Source organism: Thermochaetoides thermophila (genome assembly GCF_000221225.1).
Source record: "Thermochaetoides thermophila DSM 1495 unplaced genomic scaffold scf7180000011822, whole genome shotgun sequence".
NCBI lineage: Eukaryota > Fungi > Ascomycota > Sordariomycetes > Sordariales > Chaetomiaceae > Thermochaetoides > Thermochaetoides thermophila.
Genome location: NW_006383038.1, coordinates 671,756 through 690,184, shown reverse-complemented (window position 1 = coordinate 690,184; position 18,429 = coordinate 671,756). Strand labels below are relative to the sequence as shown.

Here is an 18,429-nt window from a genome sequence, read left to right as displayed (position 1 = left end):
CCCTCTTCTGCCTTTACGTGCATCCTACCAACAAGACGACAAGTAGCCCGAGATGGATGTCGCCCAGACTCTCGTGCGCTCCGTGATGCGCGCCTTCTACACCACTCAAGAGATCCTCGTCATTGAAGCCCTCGTCACACACTCCGTCCTGCGCGATGATGAGCTGGCCTATCTGATGAAGATGAACCTCAAGGATCTACACCGACTCTGCGCAGGCCTGCGCGACGCACGCTTCCTCGTCGTGCACACGCGCCCCGAGATGCAGCAGGGCAAGACACGGCCCGTCAACCGCACTTACTACTACATCGACTACCGGCAGACGATCGACGCAATCAAGTGGCGCGTTTACAAGACCGACAAGGATATGCAGGGCATCGCCAAGCCGGCCGATGAGGCTAAAGAGTACTTTTGCCCGCGCTGCAAGGCCCAGTGGACGCAGCTCGAGGTGCTCGACTCGTGCTCGCAGCTGGGCTTCACATGCCAGCGCTGCGGCACCGTGCTAGAGCGCTCGCAGGAGCGCGAGACTCCGGGCCACCAGCAGCTGTCGCGCATGAATAACCAGTTCAAGTTCATGACCGACATGCTACAGCAGATCGACAAGCAAGTCGTGCCGGAGTGCACGTTTGAGAAGGCACTCGCCAATGCCCGCCCTATCGTGCGCGACGCGGCTCATGAGGTGGCGCCTAGTGTGCCCGTAGACACGTCCACCTACAACAAGCCGTCTGCCGTCAAGGGTTTGGCTAATGTCGGACCTAAGACCATGCAGGTTACTATCTCGGATGGCAACGACGAGCAGGAGAGGCTGGAGGAGAAGCGCCGCAAGGAGCGCTTGCTTAAGGAGAATGCTTTGCCCTCATGGATCACAGAGAGCTCAGTTCCCACCACTTCCAACTTTTCGACTATCATCCAGCCGCAGACCCGTTCATTTGAGATGGTCGATGCACATGACGACTCTTCCAAGCCTGCCTCCAAGCGTGTCAAGCTAGAAGATGGGGCTGCGGCCGAGGTTAAGGTTGAGGGCAACAACGGGACTATGGAGATGAGCTTCAAGATGGAGGAAGAAGATGCTGACGAGGACGATCTGGAATTCGAAGATGTTGTGTGAAGGGTGACTGACAACTTCACAATTCGAATCGGAAGGCATCACGAGATTATGTCGAGATTTGCTTGGCAGCTTTGGGGAGGGGAAGGCGGTAGAGAGAGAGCAGTTGTTTGCAATGTTGGCTTCACACCGTCGCAGCGACGCTGCTTTCTTCTGCCTGACATATTGCTTGCCGAAATATGCAAGTCATATTGCCGGCATGCGACCAAAATTTCCACCAGTGGGACCAACTGGTCAAACAGGTGTGGTTTCCAGGCTCACTGGGGGACGGTCTTCGGATGCGAATAATACCAACGCTCACAGCAGTCTTAAAACACCAAACATCCCAACATCGATCAGAATGACGTGCCAGTTTTGGGTTGCGTAGGGAAGGCTGAGTCAAAAACACACTAACAGCTTCGGTGGAATTATATCGCCCCCCTCTAACCAGGCAGGAACCGCATCAAAACTTGAAGATAGGGATTCTGTTGGATAAGGTAAACGGGTATTGCCAGCGAGAGAGCTTATTATTTACAGCCACAGCCCACAAACAAGCCGCAGTAAAAAGAACTAGGTAATTGCTTTGAAAAAAAAATTACCGAAGGATGACGACCACTGCAATGTGGATGAAACGGGGGAAAGATACCTGCTAGAGATAGAATAGAGAAAAAGCCTACCCAGTCCCCTTGCCCTCTCCATCCATGCCGTCATGAAACCCCCATGTCAAAGGCAATGAGAAAAACACATCCCGCATCTCTTTGTATCAAACGAAAAGTTAAACTGCCTTCATGCCGTTTACCTCCTCTCCCCATTCTTTCCCCGACCTAACCCATCCAGCAACGTACGAGTTGAGGAAAAGACTACGCCTTCTGGTCTCAGCTCCGTGCACGCACCCCCCCCCACCCCTCCCTTATATATCATTTAGTAACATCTCATGGAATTACCTATATTTGCGCAGCTGTGATAAGAGTCAGCATGCCACTCAGAGCAAAACAACAGAAGCCGAGGGGCACTCACATCAAGTGTCAACGTCCTCGACGTATTCGCTTCCTGATCTCTATACACACCAATCAAGCTCTCACTGGCCTGGAACAGCGCCGGCTTGAGCGAGATGACGATAAACTGCATGCCCGGCCCAGCATGCTCGCGGATATACTTCTTGATCTTCTCCACGTTCGCATTATCCAGCGCAGCGTCGACCTCATCGAGCACAAAGAAGGGACTGGGCTGGTAGCTGTGGATGGCGAACAGCAGCGCCAGCGCGGCCATGGTTTTCTCGCCGCCCGACAGGTGCTCCATATCGCGGAAGCGCTTGAGTGGCGGCATCGCGTGGTACTTGACGCCGGAGAGGAAGGGCGTGTCCGTGTCCTCTTCGATGTCCAGGTAGGCCTGGCCGCCCAACGGGTAGGCCTCGGAGCGCGTGAGCTCCTTGTAGACGTGGGTGATCTGCTCTTGGATGTGGGTGAAAGCCTTGTTGAAGAGCTCCAGGCGCTTTTGCTTAACGGCTTGAAAGCTCTCGCGGGCTTGGCGCAACTTGGCCTTGGAGGCTTCGAACTCCTGTTCTGTTTGTTCGAGCTGCTTCCTGACATGGTCGAGACGGTCCATTGCGCGGAGGTTGGGGTTGAGTTTCTCGAGCTGGGCAGTGAGCTCGTCGATCTTAGCCTGGAGCTGACGCTCAACGCTGTCATCGTCCTCCTTGAGGTTGTCCTCGAGCTTATCAAAATCGACCTCGATACCATAGTTATCCATGGCCGCCTCCAGCATTCCGTCCTCATCCACCTCACCGTCCACATCCATGGCGTCTTGATCCCGCTGGAGAAGGGCTTCTTCGTTTGGCAGATCGTCAAGCGAACCTGTCTTGAGAGGGATCTTGATCTGCTCCAACTTGCAGCGACGCAGGAGTGCGAACTTGTCCTGGCTGTTCTTGTGCACAACAGCCTCCAGGTTGCTGATCTCCTTGAGCCGACCTTCGATCTCTCGTCTCCTCTTATCCAGGCCTTGCTTGATCTCAGCCACCCGGTCGGATTTCTCGGTATAGTCTGACTTCACCTCCACAAGTGTCTCTTGGAGCGCCTCCAGTTCGTCTAGATCTTCCCCCCTGGCTTTCTCGATCTCCTCCTTCTCTCGCTTGTAGCTCTCAAGATCTCTTTGATTCCTCTTGATCGCCGCCTCGAGGTCGCGCAGACGGTCGTTGAAGGAATTGAACTGTGACGTCTCCCAAGCCAGGCTGTTCTGGATGCGCTGCTTCTGCAGGTTGAATTCCTGGCGCTTCTGGGTTGCCTCTTGCTCAAGACTGCCTTGTTGGGCCTCGTACGCGCGGATGTTCTCATACCCAAGCCTCTTGCAGAAGCTAGCAAAGATCTTATCTTCGACTTCGGCAATGGCCTTCTCGAACTTTTCAACCGTCGCCCGAGTGCGTTGCAGCTCGCCTTCCTTCTCGGCAAACTTGGGCTCGTACTCCTTAAGCTGTCTCTTAGCATTGTCGAGCTCCTTCTGCTTGCTCGTCAGGTTCTTTTCGAAGGCGACCAACTCGCTCTGCTGTATGCGAAGGCGCTGCTCCAGCGCAACAAGGTCGTTTTGCAAAGTCTCCTCAGCGATACTCCTGCGACTGGGTGGTGGGAGCTTGGCAATGTCGTCCTTGAGCTTCTCAGCCATTCGCTGTAGATTCTCTATTTCCTGCTCCTCGAATCGTCGGGAACCACCCTTGCCTTCCGGTAACCGACCACCAGACATCTGACCGGTTTTGTGGATCACGTATCCCTGTAGGGTAACTGCCTTCACTGGAATCTTGCGGTTGTAGACAATGTCTTTCGCAATTTCCAAGGTGTCACATACCACGGATCCTCCGCAAGCATAGGCAATAGCACGCTCGAGCGAGGGATCAAAGTCGACGGTGTCGATGGTGAGTCGGGCGCCATGGATGCCCTTGACGGCCGAGTTGGACGTATTGACCTTGATGTTGTCCAGTGGAATGAAGGTGATCGGAGGGAAGCGCTGATCCTTGAGATACTGAACACAGTCCAAACTTGTCTTCTCCGTGTCGACCACGACGGCATCGAACTCGCGGCCCAGGGCGGTAATAACGGCTTCGTCATACTTCTTCTGCTTGGGTCTGCAAAGTTCACCGACGCGGCCACGAACACCGGGATATATCCGCTTCAGATCGCTGACCATGTTGCGCATCTTAAGCTCCTTCTCGTTCTGCCTCCGCCCTAGCTCGGCCTCCTCCAGCCTCCTCAAAACATCGCGGAGCTTCTCCTCGAGCTCAGTATGCGTGTTGTTAATCCTAATGCGCTCCGACTGCATGCTGTTGAACTCTTTCTTCTTGGAATCGATCTCGCTCGTGATCTGGAGGACCGAGTCCTGGCAGGCGTCCCGACGCTCTTTGATGGTCTGGACTTCACTCTGCAGCTTCTCGATCGTCGCCTCGAAGCTGTCAATCTTGCCCTTCAGGCTGTTGACCGTCACCTCGTCGCCTTTCAATTGCCGTTCCAGGTTGGCAAGCTTGGCTCGGTTATCAGATGTCTTCCTCATAACCTCAGCCTGGAGGGCGGTGTACTCCCTGCGATCAGCATCGCTGAGCTCCTTTCCCTGTTTCTTTACTGTTTCAGCCCACTGCTTTTCGAACTGTTGCTGAGCTTTCTCGACTGTGGCCAGGTCCTTCTTCAGCTTTTGAATAACCTCGGACTTTTCGTCCCTGTCCTTCTTGACATCGGCAAGGCGCTTCCGCAACATTACGGCCTCCTGAGAACTCTGGGTGATTTTCTCGTCGACGGGGACGAGCATGTTATTTCGGTCATCGATGCTTCTTTGCTTCTCATGTATGTTTCTCTCGATCTTGGCGACCTCGCGACCAACGGCGAGCTGCTCCTTGCGCGCAGCATCTAGCTTCTTCTCATAGGCCTCCACGTTACGGCGGAACTCCTTGAGGTTCTCCTGGTGCTCCTGGATTCGTGCACTCGACTCGACCATGACGCGTTGGAAGTGGTACAACTTCCAGAGGATATGGGCGATGATGGCCTTGTCCCTCTCTTCGCTTGCTTTTTGGAATTTCTCGGCCTCTTGTTTCTGTTCCATATATTGCTTGATCTCAGAGTTCGCAGCGCGACGTCTCTGCAGCTTGTAGGCCTGTTCTTCTGTGGCCTGCCGGACCTCCTCTTCCAGCCTCTCATACTCTTCCTTGTACTCGAGGCTTCCCGAGATCTGCTCGATCAACCTGGTGAGATCCTGAGGTGACTGGGAGGCAATTGCTTCGACGTCGCCCTGAAAGACAAGGAAGTTACGCGCCTTGATCAGGATGTTCTCTTTCTCGAGAGCTTCGTTGTACTGCTGGGCGTTCACAACGCGGTCGTTGATGCGGTATTCGCTGGTGCCGTTGGCCGTAATGGTGCGCTTCCACCGGTGCAACTCCCCAGCATCGTCCTCGTACACGGCCATAACCCATGCGGTCTTGGGATCATTGCGGGAGGTCCGCTGGGAGGTATCCTCGTCGTCGCCAGCGTCGCCGTTCTCGTAGCCGTTGACATCGCCGTTGGTAGCCGGGGCAGTGGTTCCATCGTCCTGTATCTTTGAGGTCTTCATCACCCGGCCACGGTAGATGAGGTCGCGGAGGTTGCTGGATCGTAGGTGGGAAGATTTGATACCCAGGACGAAAGAGATGGCGTCCATGCTAAGATGGGCGAAAGGCGCGTCAGCACCTGGGTACAATAGCAAGCGCAGCCATGTTCACAACTCACGAATTAGATTTCCCTGAGCCATTGGGGCCGATGATGGATGTGAAGTATGAATCCCCGAATAGAAGGGTGTGGTGGCCCTTGTAGGACTTAAAGTCTAGCGAAAAGCGGGACGGTAAGTTTCTGAAGTGGTTTTATACGAGCGACTGAAGATCTGATGGCACATACTGAAAAGCTCGAGACGTATGAGCTTCCCCATAGCGGCGGTTGCTCCAGCGCGCGGAGCTGAGTAGTGCGCTGTTTGCTCTGCGTTGGCCTGACGTGTAATAAAGGTCTAGGGTCAAGACAAGGAGGGACGGGCAGGGACAAACAGTGCTGACATAGAAGTATGCAGACGGCGCTGGATTGGACCTAGGGATACTTTTGTAGACGTCAAACGGCGCGTGGATTCGGGCTGCGCGCCGGGAGATGGATGAGCGTGGGTGGTTGATCGCGTCGAGTCCCGCCGGCGATGGTATCGCGACTGGCCGTGAATTTGCTTCGCGACTGGCGTCGATGGTGGGGAGCAGGGTCTCGTGTGGTGCGACACGTCAGGCACATGGCACGGGTTGGGGTTAGGGTTAGGGTCTGTAAAGACAAATGTCGCCTGGGGCTGAAATGCCCCACTCCGGATTTCCACTTGAGACGAAACAGTGCGTCTTCCAAAAGTGTCTAAGAGTTTACTGTTATGTCAATGTCGTATATCAAGATGATGGCACTACAAGTTATTTTTTTTTCATGACAACGCGTTTGGAGGTTTTGGTGTTCTTTGGAAGTTGGGCTAACTACCGGATTACTAGGTACGTACCTATCATACATGAGCCTGGAGTTGGTGGGATCCATAATGTCAAACGCCCCTAGCATCCTACTCTACAACAGGACCATCAAAGTTAAATCCATTTTTCCCAGGATCTTTCTAATTTCGGCGGCATTACTACAATCTGGTGTCTCAGGGGCATTTTCCCGACACGGAATTCTCAATTCCAAACATGTTTTGTGTGACTTGCAAGCTGCCTCCCAGAGGCTGGGCTCTCATTCTGCCACGCCAAGCTCAGCTCATCAAGGCAGCGGCCGGGGGTGTTGTGAGCTTTGTAGTTCGTGGTTCCGTGAACGTGACGCACGTCAACAAAGTGTCTCCATTTTTTTCTTCCGTGGCTGCAACCCACTGAGCCCAGCTCCCTGCATGTGCATCACAAGCCCCAGTTGCTCACAAGCTACCCTTTTCCCCCACAGCGCCAGGCAGCTCACCACCATCACCACCGAGGTTGATCTGGGGCTGCCATATCCGCTGGTCACCTGGTCTCTCGATTATTTTGGGCTGCGATTCCCCAGAGAATTTGGCTCACGTATTACCTATCTTTTCCTTTTTTAGCGTCGAAGGCGCCGCTGCAACTTGCGTGATTCACTATATCTTCTATTCGCCCACTTCTTTGATCTTAAGTGGTTGACGGCTCAGAAAGGTGCTAATTAATAAAAGCATGTAAGTCGCTGCACAGCTTTGATACGCACATCCTGCGCAAATCCGTTTGCATTGCATGTTTATCTGCCTTGGGCCTCGCCGCCTTTTCATGAAATCTGTCCTCAGCCCACTTCTCTTGCTCTTCTCTCTCGTGAAACGCCCTCAAGACATTTTGTGGCCTTCTGGGAGCTTGATGACTGACACCTCTCCTGCTGGTAGCCCTTATCACATCGCTCCAGCAGCCTAAAACGTTGACAACACCAAGGCTGCCACATTGCACACGTCGTCGATATGACAGAGCCAGAAAATAACAGCGCCCCTCAGCAGGGCAGCGGTAATCGCAGCAGCAGCAGCAGCACGAGCAGCGACAGCAGCATGTCCATAAACAGCAACAAGTGGGAGGGCGCATCCACCGACGGCGAGGCCATCCCAACCCCCGACCTCGTCGACACTTCCCCCGAGGACGACATCCACGACAGCCCCGATGTCCAGTCGAACGCCGATACCGTCGAGCATGGCATCGAAACACCGACTCTCGGCCCATCGCCGGCCCCGAAGAGCCCCCGTCTCTCGCGCAAGTCGTCCTTCTCCGGCAGCAGTTCGTACCAAGAGGACTTTGATCCTCTTCCGCCGCTAGAGCGCTTGGGCGTGCTCGACCTGCTCGACAACCTCGCCCTGACGCAACAGCTCGAGAAGATCCAGCGTGGCATCTCTGCACAGAAGGAAAAGGTTCGCAGATCCAAGGAAGCCCTCGAGCATAAGAGCCGCCTGGCTCGCGATCGTATGGTCGACGAGTGGCGCCGTCGCATCCCCTCTGCCGAAGAGCAACTGGAGCGCTATCGCAAACGAATGCGCGCTAGTGTCGAGAAGGTTAGCCGTCGCTGGAATGATACTAAATCCATCACACTGCGCGAAAAGATCTCGTTCATCTGCGGCGTGATGAACATCTTCATCTCCGGCTACCTAATTGGCGGTTGGCCCGAGATCTTCCATATCTGGTACACCGTCCAGTTGCTCTACTTCCTGCCGATACGCTTCTTCGACTACCGCCGGCGCGGTTGGCATTACTTCCTTGCCGACCTCTGCTACTTTGTTAATATGCTTCTGATCCTTAGCATATGGCTCTTCCCGCAGTCAAAGCGGCTCTTCCTGGCTGCTTACTGTCTTGCCTACGGCAACAATGCCATCGCCATCATCATGTGGCGCAACTCTCTAGTTTTTCACTCAATGGACAAAGTCACTTCGCTCTTTATCCATATCATGCCTTGCTCCACGCTCCATTGCATCGTCCACCTTATCCCCGAAACCTTCCGCGCCGCGAGATTCCCCGCCGTTTACGCCATCCAAACCTCGCCGCCAGGCACGAAACCCTCCTCCTACACGAACCTGCTCTCCATGCTCGGCTGGTCTACCCTCCCCTACGCCTTCTGGCAACTCCTCTACTACATCTTTATCACGGTCCGGCGCCGTGACAAGATTGCAGCAGGCCGCCCCACCTCGTTTACCTGGCTGCGCAAGTCCTACAGCAAGGTCTGGATCGGCCGGGTGGTGCTCTCTCTGCCAGAAGTCCTCCAGGAACCAGCCTTTATGATGATCCAGTACATCTACGCCGTGCTCACCATGCTTCCCTGCCCCATCTGGTTTTATCACCGCTGGGGCTCGGCAGCTTTTCTGATGGTCGTGTTTGGCTGGTCGGTATACAACGGGAGCACGTACTATATCGATGTGTTTGGACGGAGGTTTCAGAAGGAGTTGGAGGCTATGAAGGCGGAGGTTGCGAAGTGGCAGAATAATGGTGTGCCCGAGGGCGGGCCAGGTATGGTGATTGGTAGTGGCAATGGGACGTCGGAGGCTGCTACGGAGGAGGGCAAGAAGGAGGAGGAGGAGGAGGAGGCTGCTGGTGCGATGTCGGGCAGTGTGCCGGAAAAGGATCCGCCTAGCAGTGAGGATGGTCAGCGCCCGGCTGCTGTCGTGGCCACGGGTGCTGAGACTAGCAGCGGAGAGCCAAGGGAGAGGAAGCCTCAGCCCGTGGCGACGCAAGGGGAGTCATAGCAAGACCCCAGTCGCTCGCTTCTTGTCGTTTGCTCTTGATCAGAGTCTTCTTTTTTTTTTTTTTGTTAATTCTTTTAGTTTTCCCGTTGCTTTGGGTCGCTTAGGGTCAGGGTTCTTTTGATACCATACAGTCGAGTCAGGAAAAGGAAAAAAAGATGGGTGTTCTTGATAATGCCCCCCAACACAGATATGTTCATTTATACCGTGGTTTGGTTGTTGAACGGGAGCCTAATGAGTGAGAGGAGACTATGAGATGGAACACAGGAAGCCAGTCTTAGTGGCTACAGTTGCAGTTTCTGTTCATAGAAGTATCCAGATGTTTTGCAGGTTCTCATGTCTTTCTCGAGGCTGGTCAACGGGCAGCATCCTTGCCGACATGTCTGTCTTGTGACCTGAGTTAGATGACTATGTTGGCTACAGGAAGGTACCCATCCCCCTCTCTTGTATTGAACACACTATTGAACACACTGAAACAGCCACTTTGTATGACTATCATTCCTTCCTGGAGACAGTAGTAAAAGCTATCCAATAGGAATTGATACCCCAAATCAAATTCCATGGTCCACATACCTACTTGAAGCAGAAAGTTTGCTTAAATCGTGAACCTGTCCCCGCGGGAAAGTTGTTGGGTATCATAAGATTCAATCAGAGAAGGCTCAATTGTCCGATCTCAAGTGGCAAAAAAAAAAAAAAAAAGCTCTGTCGTTACTTACCTAGATTATCTTAAAGCGCTCATTTAAGCCTGCTATTATATAACAAAGATTACGAGTCAAATCTCATATCTCTCATCTTGCATGCTTGTTTTTCCAAGAGGAGCTTTACTATAAGATCACACCACATACGACCGTGAAACGCACATCACTGTGATCCATTAAAGGTTATGTATTGCTTTGTTGCTTGCTCAGGGCAAATCACTGCAATGAATCTGATCCTATGTTAGCCCACGAACAACATCCATTCCATTCCTGTACCATCCTTCATCCTGACCCTTAATGTGTTTGGACCACCTAAACCTGTAACTCCCCTTATCCTCTTGTGGTACCCGCCCAATCCAAGTGTGAACTGACCGTCATCGCCCTTCCTGAATCCACAAAACGCCGCCCAGAGCAAGATGAAGAAACCCAAGACATGGAAGAGGAAGAAAAAAACACACACACACAAAGGAAATGTTGGCAAGAGAATGTCGTCGTCGTCGGTCGTCGATGAGAATTCCTTGGAACTAAAAAAAAAAAAAAAGTTAAAATGAGAATGAAAACGAAATGAAAAGAGTGCCACCCTCAACTCCATAAATCCCGCCGAGATGCCCAAAGTATTATTACCTATGTATCTGACTCCTCCGCCCACCCCCCCCCCCACTCCTTAAAAAATGAACTCTAATTCCCATAGTGAAATCAGCGAATAACAGGCATCTGAATCCCATCACTCCCATCTAGCTTATGCACCACCCGCTTATTAAACACTTCCCAGAACCTGAGCGTCTCATCTCCCGCGCCTGTCACGACCGACCTCCCGTCTGGGCTCATGGCCAGGTACAGCACGCGATATGTGTGTCCAGTCAAGCTCGCGACCTGGGTCATGGACGGGTACTTCCAGATGACGAGCTGGTTCTGCGAGTAGCCGTGCGTTGAGACGATCTCATTCGAGTTCTTGCTCCACATGATGTTGCAGACCTGGCTGCCCGTGTCGATGTCGTTCTTGACGATGCCACGTACCGTGTCGTGGAAGATGATGCGGCGGTCGGCGGTACCGCCGCCGGAGGCGAGGAGACCTCGTTGATGAGGAGACCAGGCGAGGGCCTTGACGGCGGCCTTGTGCTGTGAAAACATCCAGAGTGGTTCCTCGGAAAGCTTGTCCCATACCATGACGAGGTTATCGTTGGAGCCGCTTGCGAGTTGGTTCGTCTGGGTGTTCCACTTGAGGCCGCAAACTTCCTGTTTGTGGCCGACGAGTCGGCGGAGCCATTGGTCAGGGGCGCGCACGTCGCGATGGTATATGTGCCGGTCTCTTGAGCCGGTGCTGAGAATGTGGGCGTTCCATGCGAGTGAGCCGACGCGACCGGTGTGGCCGGTCATGGTTCGTAAGCGCTTGCAGCGCGCTGCATCCCAAATCTGGACGAGACCTTTCTTCGTGCCAATGGCGAGGTGGTTGCCGTTCTCAATCCACGATACGCTGGTAATCTTGTCATCCTCGAGCGTGCATAACCTGCTGGCTTTGCTGGTTTGCGCGTTGTACATGAACACGCTGGAGTCCAGGCCGACGGCGAGAATGTTCGTGCCCCCCCAGTCGAGCAAGTTCAAATAGAAGTCGTCGACAAGTCCTGGGGCGTCGAGGACCTTGAAGGGCACTTTGCTGACCACTCGTTGCATGCGCCGCGGGGCTAGGAGCATCCGTTGGGTGCTGTACCGGAAGGGGGTGAGATTATAGCCCTCGGATGTCACATCGAAATTTCGGCTCTCTCGGCTTTGAGGCGTTCCTGAAGGCGTAAGATGGTAGGGGCTGTTGTAAACGAAAAGATTCTTCTGTGGAGTGCTTGGGGTATACATGGAAGGGCGAGGTTGGGCTGGGACTTTGGGAGGGGTGTAAGGTCCCTGATCGGACACGGGTGATATCACCGGAACCGTGTCATCAAACATTTCATGCCGTAGCACGTGGAAGAAGGCTTGGTTGGCTTCTTGCGCTGAATGAGGTTAGCAATGACCTCGAACCAGACAGGCAAATATCAGACCACTTACTCTTTTGGGAGAGCTCCTTCTGAGGCGTTCTCCCCTTTTGCCGCGAGGGAGTCGCTGGGTCAGTGGGTGGTTGAAGCAGGCGGAAGCCGGAAGACAGATCGCGACCCGATCGCGTGGGAATGAAGCTTGAACCGGGAGTCAGCAGCATGTTCCACAGCAGAAGAGGCACGCTCAGAGCACTCCCAAAACATACCGGTCTCCTGTTATCCTTTGTCGTTTCCTATGCGGACTGGCACCAGGAGTCACCTGCCGCCCGACTACCCTCCGCGAGACATTGGCAACAGCATCCTCGAGCTCCGTCGCTGGTGTTGCGTTAAGAAGAGCCTTCGAGGAGCTCTCGCCGCGGATCTTCGGCGGCCTGGGTGACAGAGGTGGTACGGCGGGGGAGGGCGATCTGGGTATCCTAGTTTGCCGGGCCAGGGCCTCTGCGCGCCTCTGAAGAATAGCCTCTGGCGGCATATCGGGAGTCTGTTCGCGATGTCTCTGACGCGATGGCTCCGGTCGGGCGTGGCTATGATGGCAATTGTCGCTGTAGGCGGGATATGCATGACTATTTCCAGGGGCTGCCGACACCGATGCTCTTCTTGCGCTGCTGCGGGAGACTGAAGACCCGCCTGGAGCGGGATGATTGGATCCCATGGTGAATGGTTGATGTCAGGCAGTCAATCGGCCGGCCTGGCGACTCTGTGCTGAAAGAAAACAAAGAAAAGTTGCGGTCGGCTCCGCTGTGCGCACAGGTGCAAGCAAGTCAATCAGAAACTTTGCTGCGGCTTGCCGGGAGGTCGGTTGAGGGGCCCAGGCGGGGCTAGAGTGTCGGAACAGGCACGAGCAAGCGATATTTCTGTTGCGCGGTTTTGCTTGCTCTGGCTTGCTGTCGATCAAGGTTGGTTGGTGTTTTCGTGCCTGGGGGTTTAACCAACGGGAATCCGGGAAGAACGGAGGGATGCTGGTGGGTGAGAAATCAATCAACTCAGCGATAGCGCGTGCGTGTAAAACAATCAAACAGCTGCAGGGACGGCTGGGATCGCGAAAACTCTGGCTGCTGCGCTGCTTTCACGAATGCGAGTTGGCTGGTGAGACAGCGATGGCGACGGCAACAACAACAACAGCGGGGCACAGAGCAACGGCGGTAACCAGGGCGCGGGCGCGGCAGAGCAGATGATTCGACAGCAGCTTGGACTCTGTTGCAGACAATTCTACAAGCGTCTGTTTGCTGTACGAAACGTTGCCGCTCATCAGAAGTCGGCCGGCGACAGCAATAGTGGCGATACCGACGCGGCTGCAGGTGTGGTGGTGAGGGTTACGCGTCTTGAGCGTCAAGGGTGGAGGGTTAGCTGAAGGCGAGACTGAGATTGATGACGGGGAGAGCGGGAACGGGAACCTGGAATGAGTTTGGAGGGCGCAAAGAGGGTACCTGCCACCCCTTGAGAAGGCCTGCTAGCGGATTCGGTGGGGACGGGTCCCATGAGATGTTTTCATTGACAGTATCTTTACGTTACTGATAATTTCGTACAAGCAATTACGTGCTTGGACACAATCGTAAGCTACAATGACGAGCATTATTGGTTTGATATTATGTAGTCTTTATCCCCTGTTACAAATATTACACGGTCAGTACAGCCGTTTCAAAACAGACATACTGCTAGCGAAAATTGCGGAATACGGAGCGGGAACAAGTAGCACTCGCTGGCTGATTTGCCCTTCTCTTTTTGGGCCAGCGACCCCTGCCTGCTCACTCCATCAAATATCAGCCCGCGCTTTGCATGCTAAACTGACAGCTGGGTTTGTGGATCTTGGCAATCCAACGATGATGACGACGATGCAGTCTTCACTGGCATTGTCTTGATCTCATGGAGAGAATGATCGATGAACTGGAAGCCATTCTCTCAGGTCACTACCAATGGGACGCTGACTTGGAAGCTACCATTGGTACGATTCTACATCCTTCTAAAGCCATGCCAGGCTTGTCACCTGGCTCATTCATAAATTGTGGGCGGGCTTGATTTTGACCTCAACATAGACGCATCCCACCTTTTATGTACTTATCATTGATGATCCCAGCCTCTCACATCGTCTCCAAGACACAGCATCTGTATGTACAGCTGCAACAACAGCCGCCCACTCCACAATCTTGCATGCCTACCCGGTACCTAGGACGGATCCGGAGGTATCATTCTGTGGGATCTGTAAGGGACACTACGCTCAACCTAGCCCAGTAAGCAACCAAATTAACAAATATCTCCCTCCAACCAGGCTCTTCGCTATAATTTGGATCACCTTCGAGACAACACGCCACGGGAGCTCAGCTCAACTGGCTGCAAGACCCTACTTACCTCGCAGCCGGCTGCTCCCTTGGAAGCAGAAGTGCACAGCTGGCGGCAGCAGTTCTCCGGATTGGGCGATGGCATTTGTTGTTGTTTACATTGTTTCTTTCCTTGTCGTTCCGTCGCGCCGGGCAGCGCTATGATTGGGGGAGACCGCCTTAGGCAGGCAGGTGGAGCATTCCCTGGGCGATTGAGAGCCAACAGTTGGTCGGCACACGCCCTTCCCGAAGCCACCCCACGCGTCTTGGTCGTGTCGGCGATGGCGACGGCCAAGAGACTCTCTTGCATTCTGTATGACCGCCGCCCCGCTTTTGGCAAGTCTCAAGTCAAGCTCAAGTTTAACCCCGCATTTCACTATCGAGACGATGATGATGACGATGATGATGATGCTCCAAAAAAAAAAAAAAACTTAAGCAAAAACTTGGCATAAGTCTATCCTCGCAAAATTGCCGCAGCATCCTGATAGAAAAAAAAAATCTGATCCACAGCCCTGACAGAGAGACGCTTCTCTTGTGCTCTGCCATTATCAGTCTCGTACAATCTGCCGGCACATCTTCTCTGCCACATCCCACCACAAGCTTGGTTTCTACCCCGCTCTCTGCTACTTAGACCCTGCTCCAACCCAAGGCGTCTGGGACATGTGACACAACCTTTGTCTAACATCCGGCTTTTTATCGCACCTATCGACCTTGAGGGCACATTGAGACCACGTGGTTGACCAAATGGTTGGTGGTCACGTCGATGAGAGCCTGAGTTACCACTTACCAGGACCGCTTGCCAGATAATGTGCAACCACTGCTCGCTCACTTCTCTTCCGTTTGGATGTTGTCCCTAGAAAGACGGCCTGCTATAGTCTCAGTCTCGATGACACACGCTTGCAGCTCTCTCGTGAAGCATGACATGTGACACAGGAACTTGCTTCTTACACAAGCGTTGACCATAGCATAATATCGCCAAGGACCATATAGGCAATCATCTAGATCACCACAGAGCAGAATGCAGTGTACTGCTGGCAAACGTATCCCGTGGCCAAATTATGTTCCATACAAGCGCCAGGGGTATCGTGCACGTCGAAGCCTGAACCCGATAAAACTCTCTGTCTTTACTTCACCATAAAGCTTCATCGACCAGCGTTGCCAAAGAGAATTTTTCAAAGCCAACCCTCCCTCACCGTACTCTCAATCATACTGAAATAACGAGCTCATACTCTCCCCATGGTGCACCCTCCTTATAGCCTCCGCAAACGCCCCACTAACATCCAGCACCTCCAGCTTGCTACACGCTCTGCGATTCCGCTCCTGCGGCACCGTATTTGTCACAATGATGCGGTCCAACGCATCGGTCGCGTTGATGCGGGCTATCGCATCTCCGCTTAGCACGCCGTGTGTCAGCAGCGCAATGACCCGTGTGGCCCGGCCCTCCCGCTTGAGCAGCTTAGCTGCGCGGGTGATGGTGAATGCTGTGTCCACCAGGTCGTCGATGAGGATGCACGTGCGGCCGGCTACGTTGCCGACTAGCATCATGGTTGGGCCGGGGGGTTGGGTGATTTGAGGAGGCCGGCGTTCTGAACGGAGGTGAGTACTTGGTGCTCGTAGGGCGTATCTTAGGTGGTCCTACCTTTGTGAATGAGTGCCAACGGCAGCCCGAGACTGTCGGCGACGGCGGTCGCGCGCTTAGCACCGCCAGCATCGGGGCTGACGATGACTGCGTCTCGCCAGTTGGGGATGTGATGGACGATGTAGCGTTGCAGAATGGATCGCGCCCGCAGGTTGTCGACTATGGAGCGTCAGTCGGTGGTCATCTCTAGTCGAGAAGATTCTCTATGAAGTAGGAAGTGTCAGGGAATCCCACCAGGAATGTCAAAGAACCCCTGATATGCATTCTCATGTAAGTCACATGTTAAGATCCGGTCCGCCCCCGCACATGTCAACAAATCTGCAATCAACGACCCCGACTGTGCCATAAACTGCTTATGCCCTGAGCGGGCCTGCAGAGCCATCATCAGCGCCGGATTCTCATAGTCGTGCGTAGTATAATATTGCGGCTTAGCCGGTGACGCCCACCCAGGAGTGGCCTTCGTCCCTTCACCACCTGCATCCCCATTGTTATTACTCCCCGCTTTCTCCTCCCCCGATCCTCCCTCCCTGCCTGCCTCCGCCAACCTAGGATTCCCGCCAACCAGCGGTGCCCCGACCTTAGAGAATGGCAGATCCGGCTGGCGCGAGTAAGGAAACAGTGGCAGCACGGCAGTCACCCGCTTAGCCGAACCCGTCTTGCACGCCGAAATCATGATGCAGAGCTCGACGAAATAGTCGTTTACTGTATACCCGCCACTGCTGTTGCCATCGCTACCACCACTCCCTGAATTGGGGGGAACACCCTCTCCGCCGACGCCAAAGGTCTGGATGATGTAAACGTCCTTGCCGCGGACGGAGTCGCGGATTTCGCAGCGGGTTTCGCCGCATGAGAATTTGGTCAGGAGACGGGCGGCCGGCGCGATGCCGAGCATCTCGCAGATGGAGTCGACGAAGCCCGGGTGGGAGGACCCCGAGAGGATGGCGATGTTGCGAACCATTATTGTTGGATTTGGGAAGGTATGGGATTGGGAGATTCAGAGAGCTTGGTGACTTAAGGAATGTACGTATATCTGGCTGGGTTGGTGGTATTGAGAGGATCGAACAGGAGAAGCTGTTTGAGCTGTTGGGTATAAGGGGGTTGCCAAGGTGAAGTCGTTGGACTATGGCGCTGTTGAAGAGATGGAAGATGCGATGAGGGTTTGGAAAGGCACAACGCAGCCTGAAAGTCGAGCAGCGAAATTGTATGGTTTCAGCACAAAAGTTGTGTAATCCAGCAGGCAACTGGAACTACCACGGCGACACAAGCGAAGGGAAGATATTCATTCCACCTTGAAAGATCTCTTCCTGCAAATCAGTTCTCCAAGTCCTCAAAGCAAAAGTGGTACCAGATAAAAAACGAGAACCTTCACAAGTGAACCGGACCGGGTAACTAAGATATAACCCCCAAGAAAAAAAAACCCCAAATCGTATAAAATCAACCTGGTGAATGGAATGGAATGGGGAAGGAACCTAAGCATGCATCATAATCGCGGGGCCAGACAAGCAGAAAATCTCCAGTCAGATCAGGTCACAACAGCAACTATTGGGCACCGAGACATGAGGAGCGGCGGGTACTTAAGGAAGGGCGGAAGGTACGAACAAAGGTTAATGGAAGAAACCGTTTCGCTCGGCGTCTACCACAGTACACATTGCTCACCTCACCTTGCTTTGGCCCCGTCGTGTCGTTTCGTGCTGTGTCCGACGCTATCCGTTGCAAACGGGAAACCTCTCCGAACCAGTGATGAGCGGCAGGAAAATAACTCCTCTTCCCACCTCTAGCTGCAACTTGCAAGGACATGACTGACTGGGACGGATGCTGCGGGACCGGGGGCCGGCGACACCGCCCGCCCAGAAGGTAGGTTCGGATCGGTAACTATCGACACAGCATCGCAGCAGGAAAAGAAAGCTATGTCTGTGTACCGCCTACGATACTAGATGACGTTGCAGGACGGCTAGCTTTTAAAAGATAAAAGTAGAACATGAATTAGGGACACTATACGCATCCATCTCCGGTTTAATCAAAGTCTTTGAAATATCTTCTTCAACCCCAACGGGCTTGGCCGCCGGCGGCATGCAACATCAGGTACCTAGCATGTACAGTCCTGCAGAACGTAGACCGGCAGGGAACGTTGTGGTCAACCCAGGTTTATTGGGTATCCAGCACATGCACGCTTCTTCCTCTCTTATAGAGCCCTGGAAGTCCCAGGCAGAGAGACTTGCTATCGGACGGACCGAAGAATACCGCTGGTAGCAGACCTGTCCTTTACGCAGCACAGCGGGGTCGAGGCCCATATGGCAAGGGTGACACCTCAGCACTGGGATTGGACAAGCAAGGGACGAATGACAGACTTTAAGCTGCTTGGCTTGGGTATTACAGATGACACGGAATGGGACGTACGCCACCAGTCCACAGCTTGCATCTGCAAGCTGTACAAGTAGGCTGTGCTGCAGCT

At 53.7% G+C, this 18,429-nt stretch overlaps 5 protein-coding genes across 5 annotated transcripts; 2 read left to right on the top strand and 3 right to left on the bottom strand.

Moving 5' to 3' along the window:
- Window positions 1-52: 52 nt before the first annotated feature.
- CTHT_0066340 (transcription initiation factor TFIIE (alpha subunit)-like protein) lies at window positions 53-1,105 on the top strand (the record flags this gene model as incomplete). The annotated part of the gene is made up of 1 exon (XM_006696868.1): window positions 53-1,105. The coding sequence occupies one exon, from the start codon at window positions 53-55 to the stop codon at window positions 1,103-1,105; it is 1,053 nt and encodes a 350-aa protein (XP_006696931.1).
- A 916-nt stretch (window positions 1,106-2,021) lies between these two features.
- CTHT_0066330 (putative cohesin complex protein) lies at window positions 2,022-6,013 on the bottom strand (the record flags this gene model as incomplete). The annotated part of the gene is made up of 4 exons (XM_006696867.1): window positions 2,022-2,039; window positions 2,099-5,750; window positions 5,818-5,911; window positions 5,983-6,013. The coding sequence occupies 4 exons, from the start codon at window positions 6,011-6,013 to the stop codon at window positions 2,022-2,024; spliced, it is 3,795 nt and encodes a 1,264-aa protein (XP_006696930.1).
- A 1,530-nt stretch (window positions 6,014-7,543) lies between these two features.
- On the top strand, window positions 7,544-9,304 carry CTHT_0066320 (uncharacterized protein; the record flags this gene model as incomplete). The annotated part of the gene is made up of 1 exon (XM_006696866.1): window positions 7,544-9,304. The coding sequence occupies one exon, from the start codon at window positions 7,544-7,546 to the stop codon at window positions 9,302-9,304; it is 1,761 nt and encodes a 586-aa protein (XP_006696929.1).
- Window positions 9,305-10,695: 1,391 nt separating this feature from the next.
- Window positions 10,696-12,675, bottom strand: CTHT_0066310 (uncharacterized protein; the record flags this gene model as incomplete). The annotated part of the gene is made up of 3 exons (XM_006696865.1): window positions 10,696-11,981; window positions 12,037-12,161; window positions 12,230-12,675. The coding sequence occupies 3 exons, from the start codon at window positions 12,673-12,675 to the stop codon at window positions 10,696-10,698; spliced, it is 1,857 nt and encodes a 618-aa protein (XP_006696928.1).
- Window positions 12,676-15,538: 2,863 nt separating this feature from the next.
- On the bottom strand, window positions 15,539-16,935 carry CTHT_0066300 (ribose-phosphate pyrophosphokinase-like protein; the record flags this gene model as incomplete). The annotated part of the gene is made up of 3 exons (XM_006696864.1): window positions 15,539-15,924; window positions 15,978-16,136; window positions 16,284-16,935. The coding sequence occupies 3 exons, from the start codon at window positions 16,933-16,935 to the stop codon at window positions 15,539-15,541; spliced, it is 1,197 nt and encodes a 398-aa protein (XP_006696927.1).
- Between the last annotated feature and the right edge of the window lie 1,494 nt (window positions 16,936-18,429).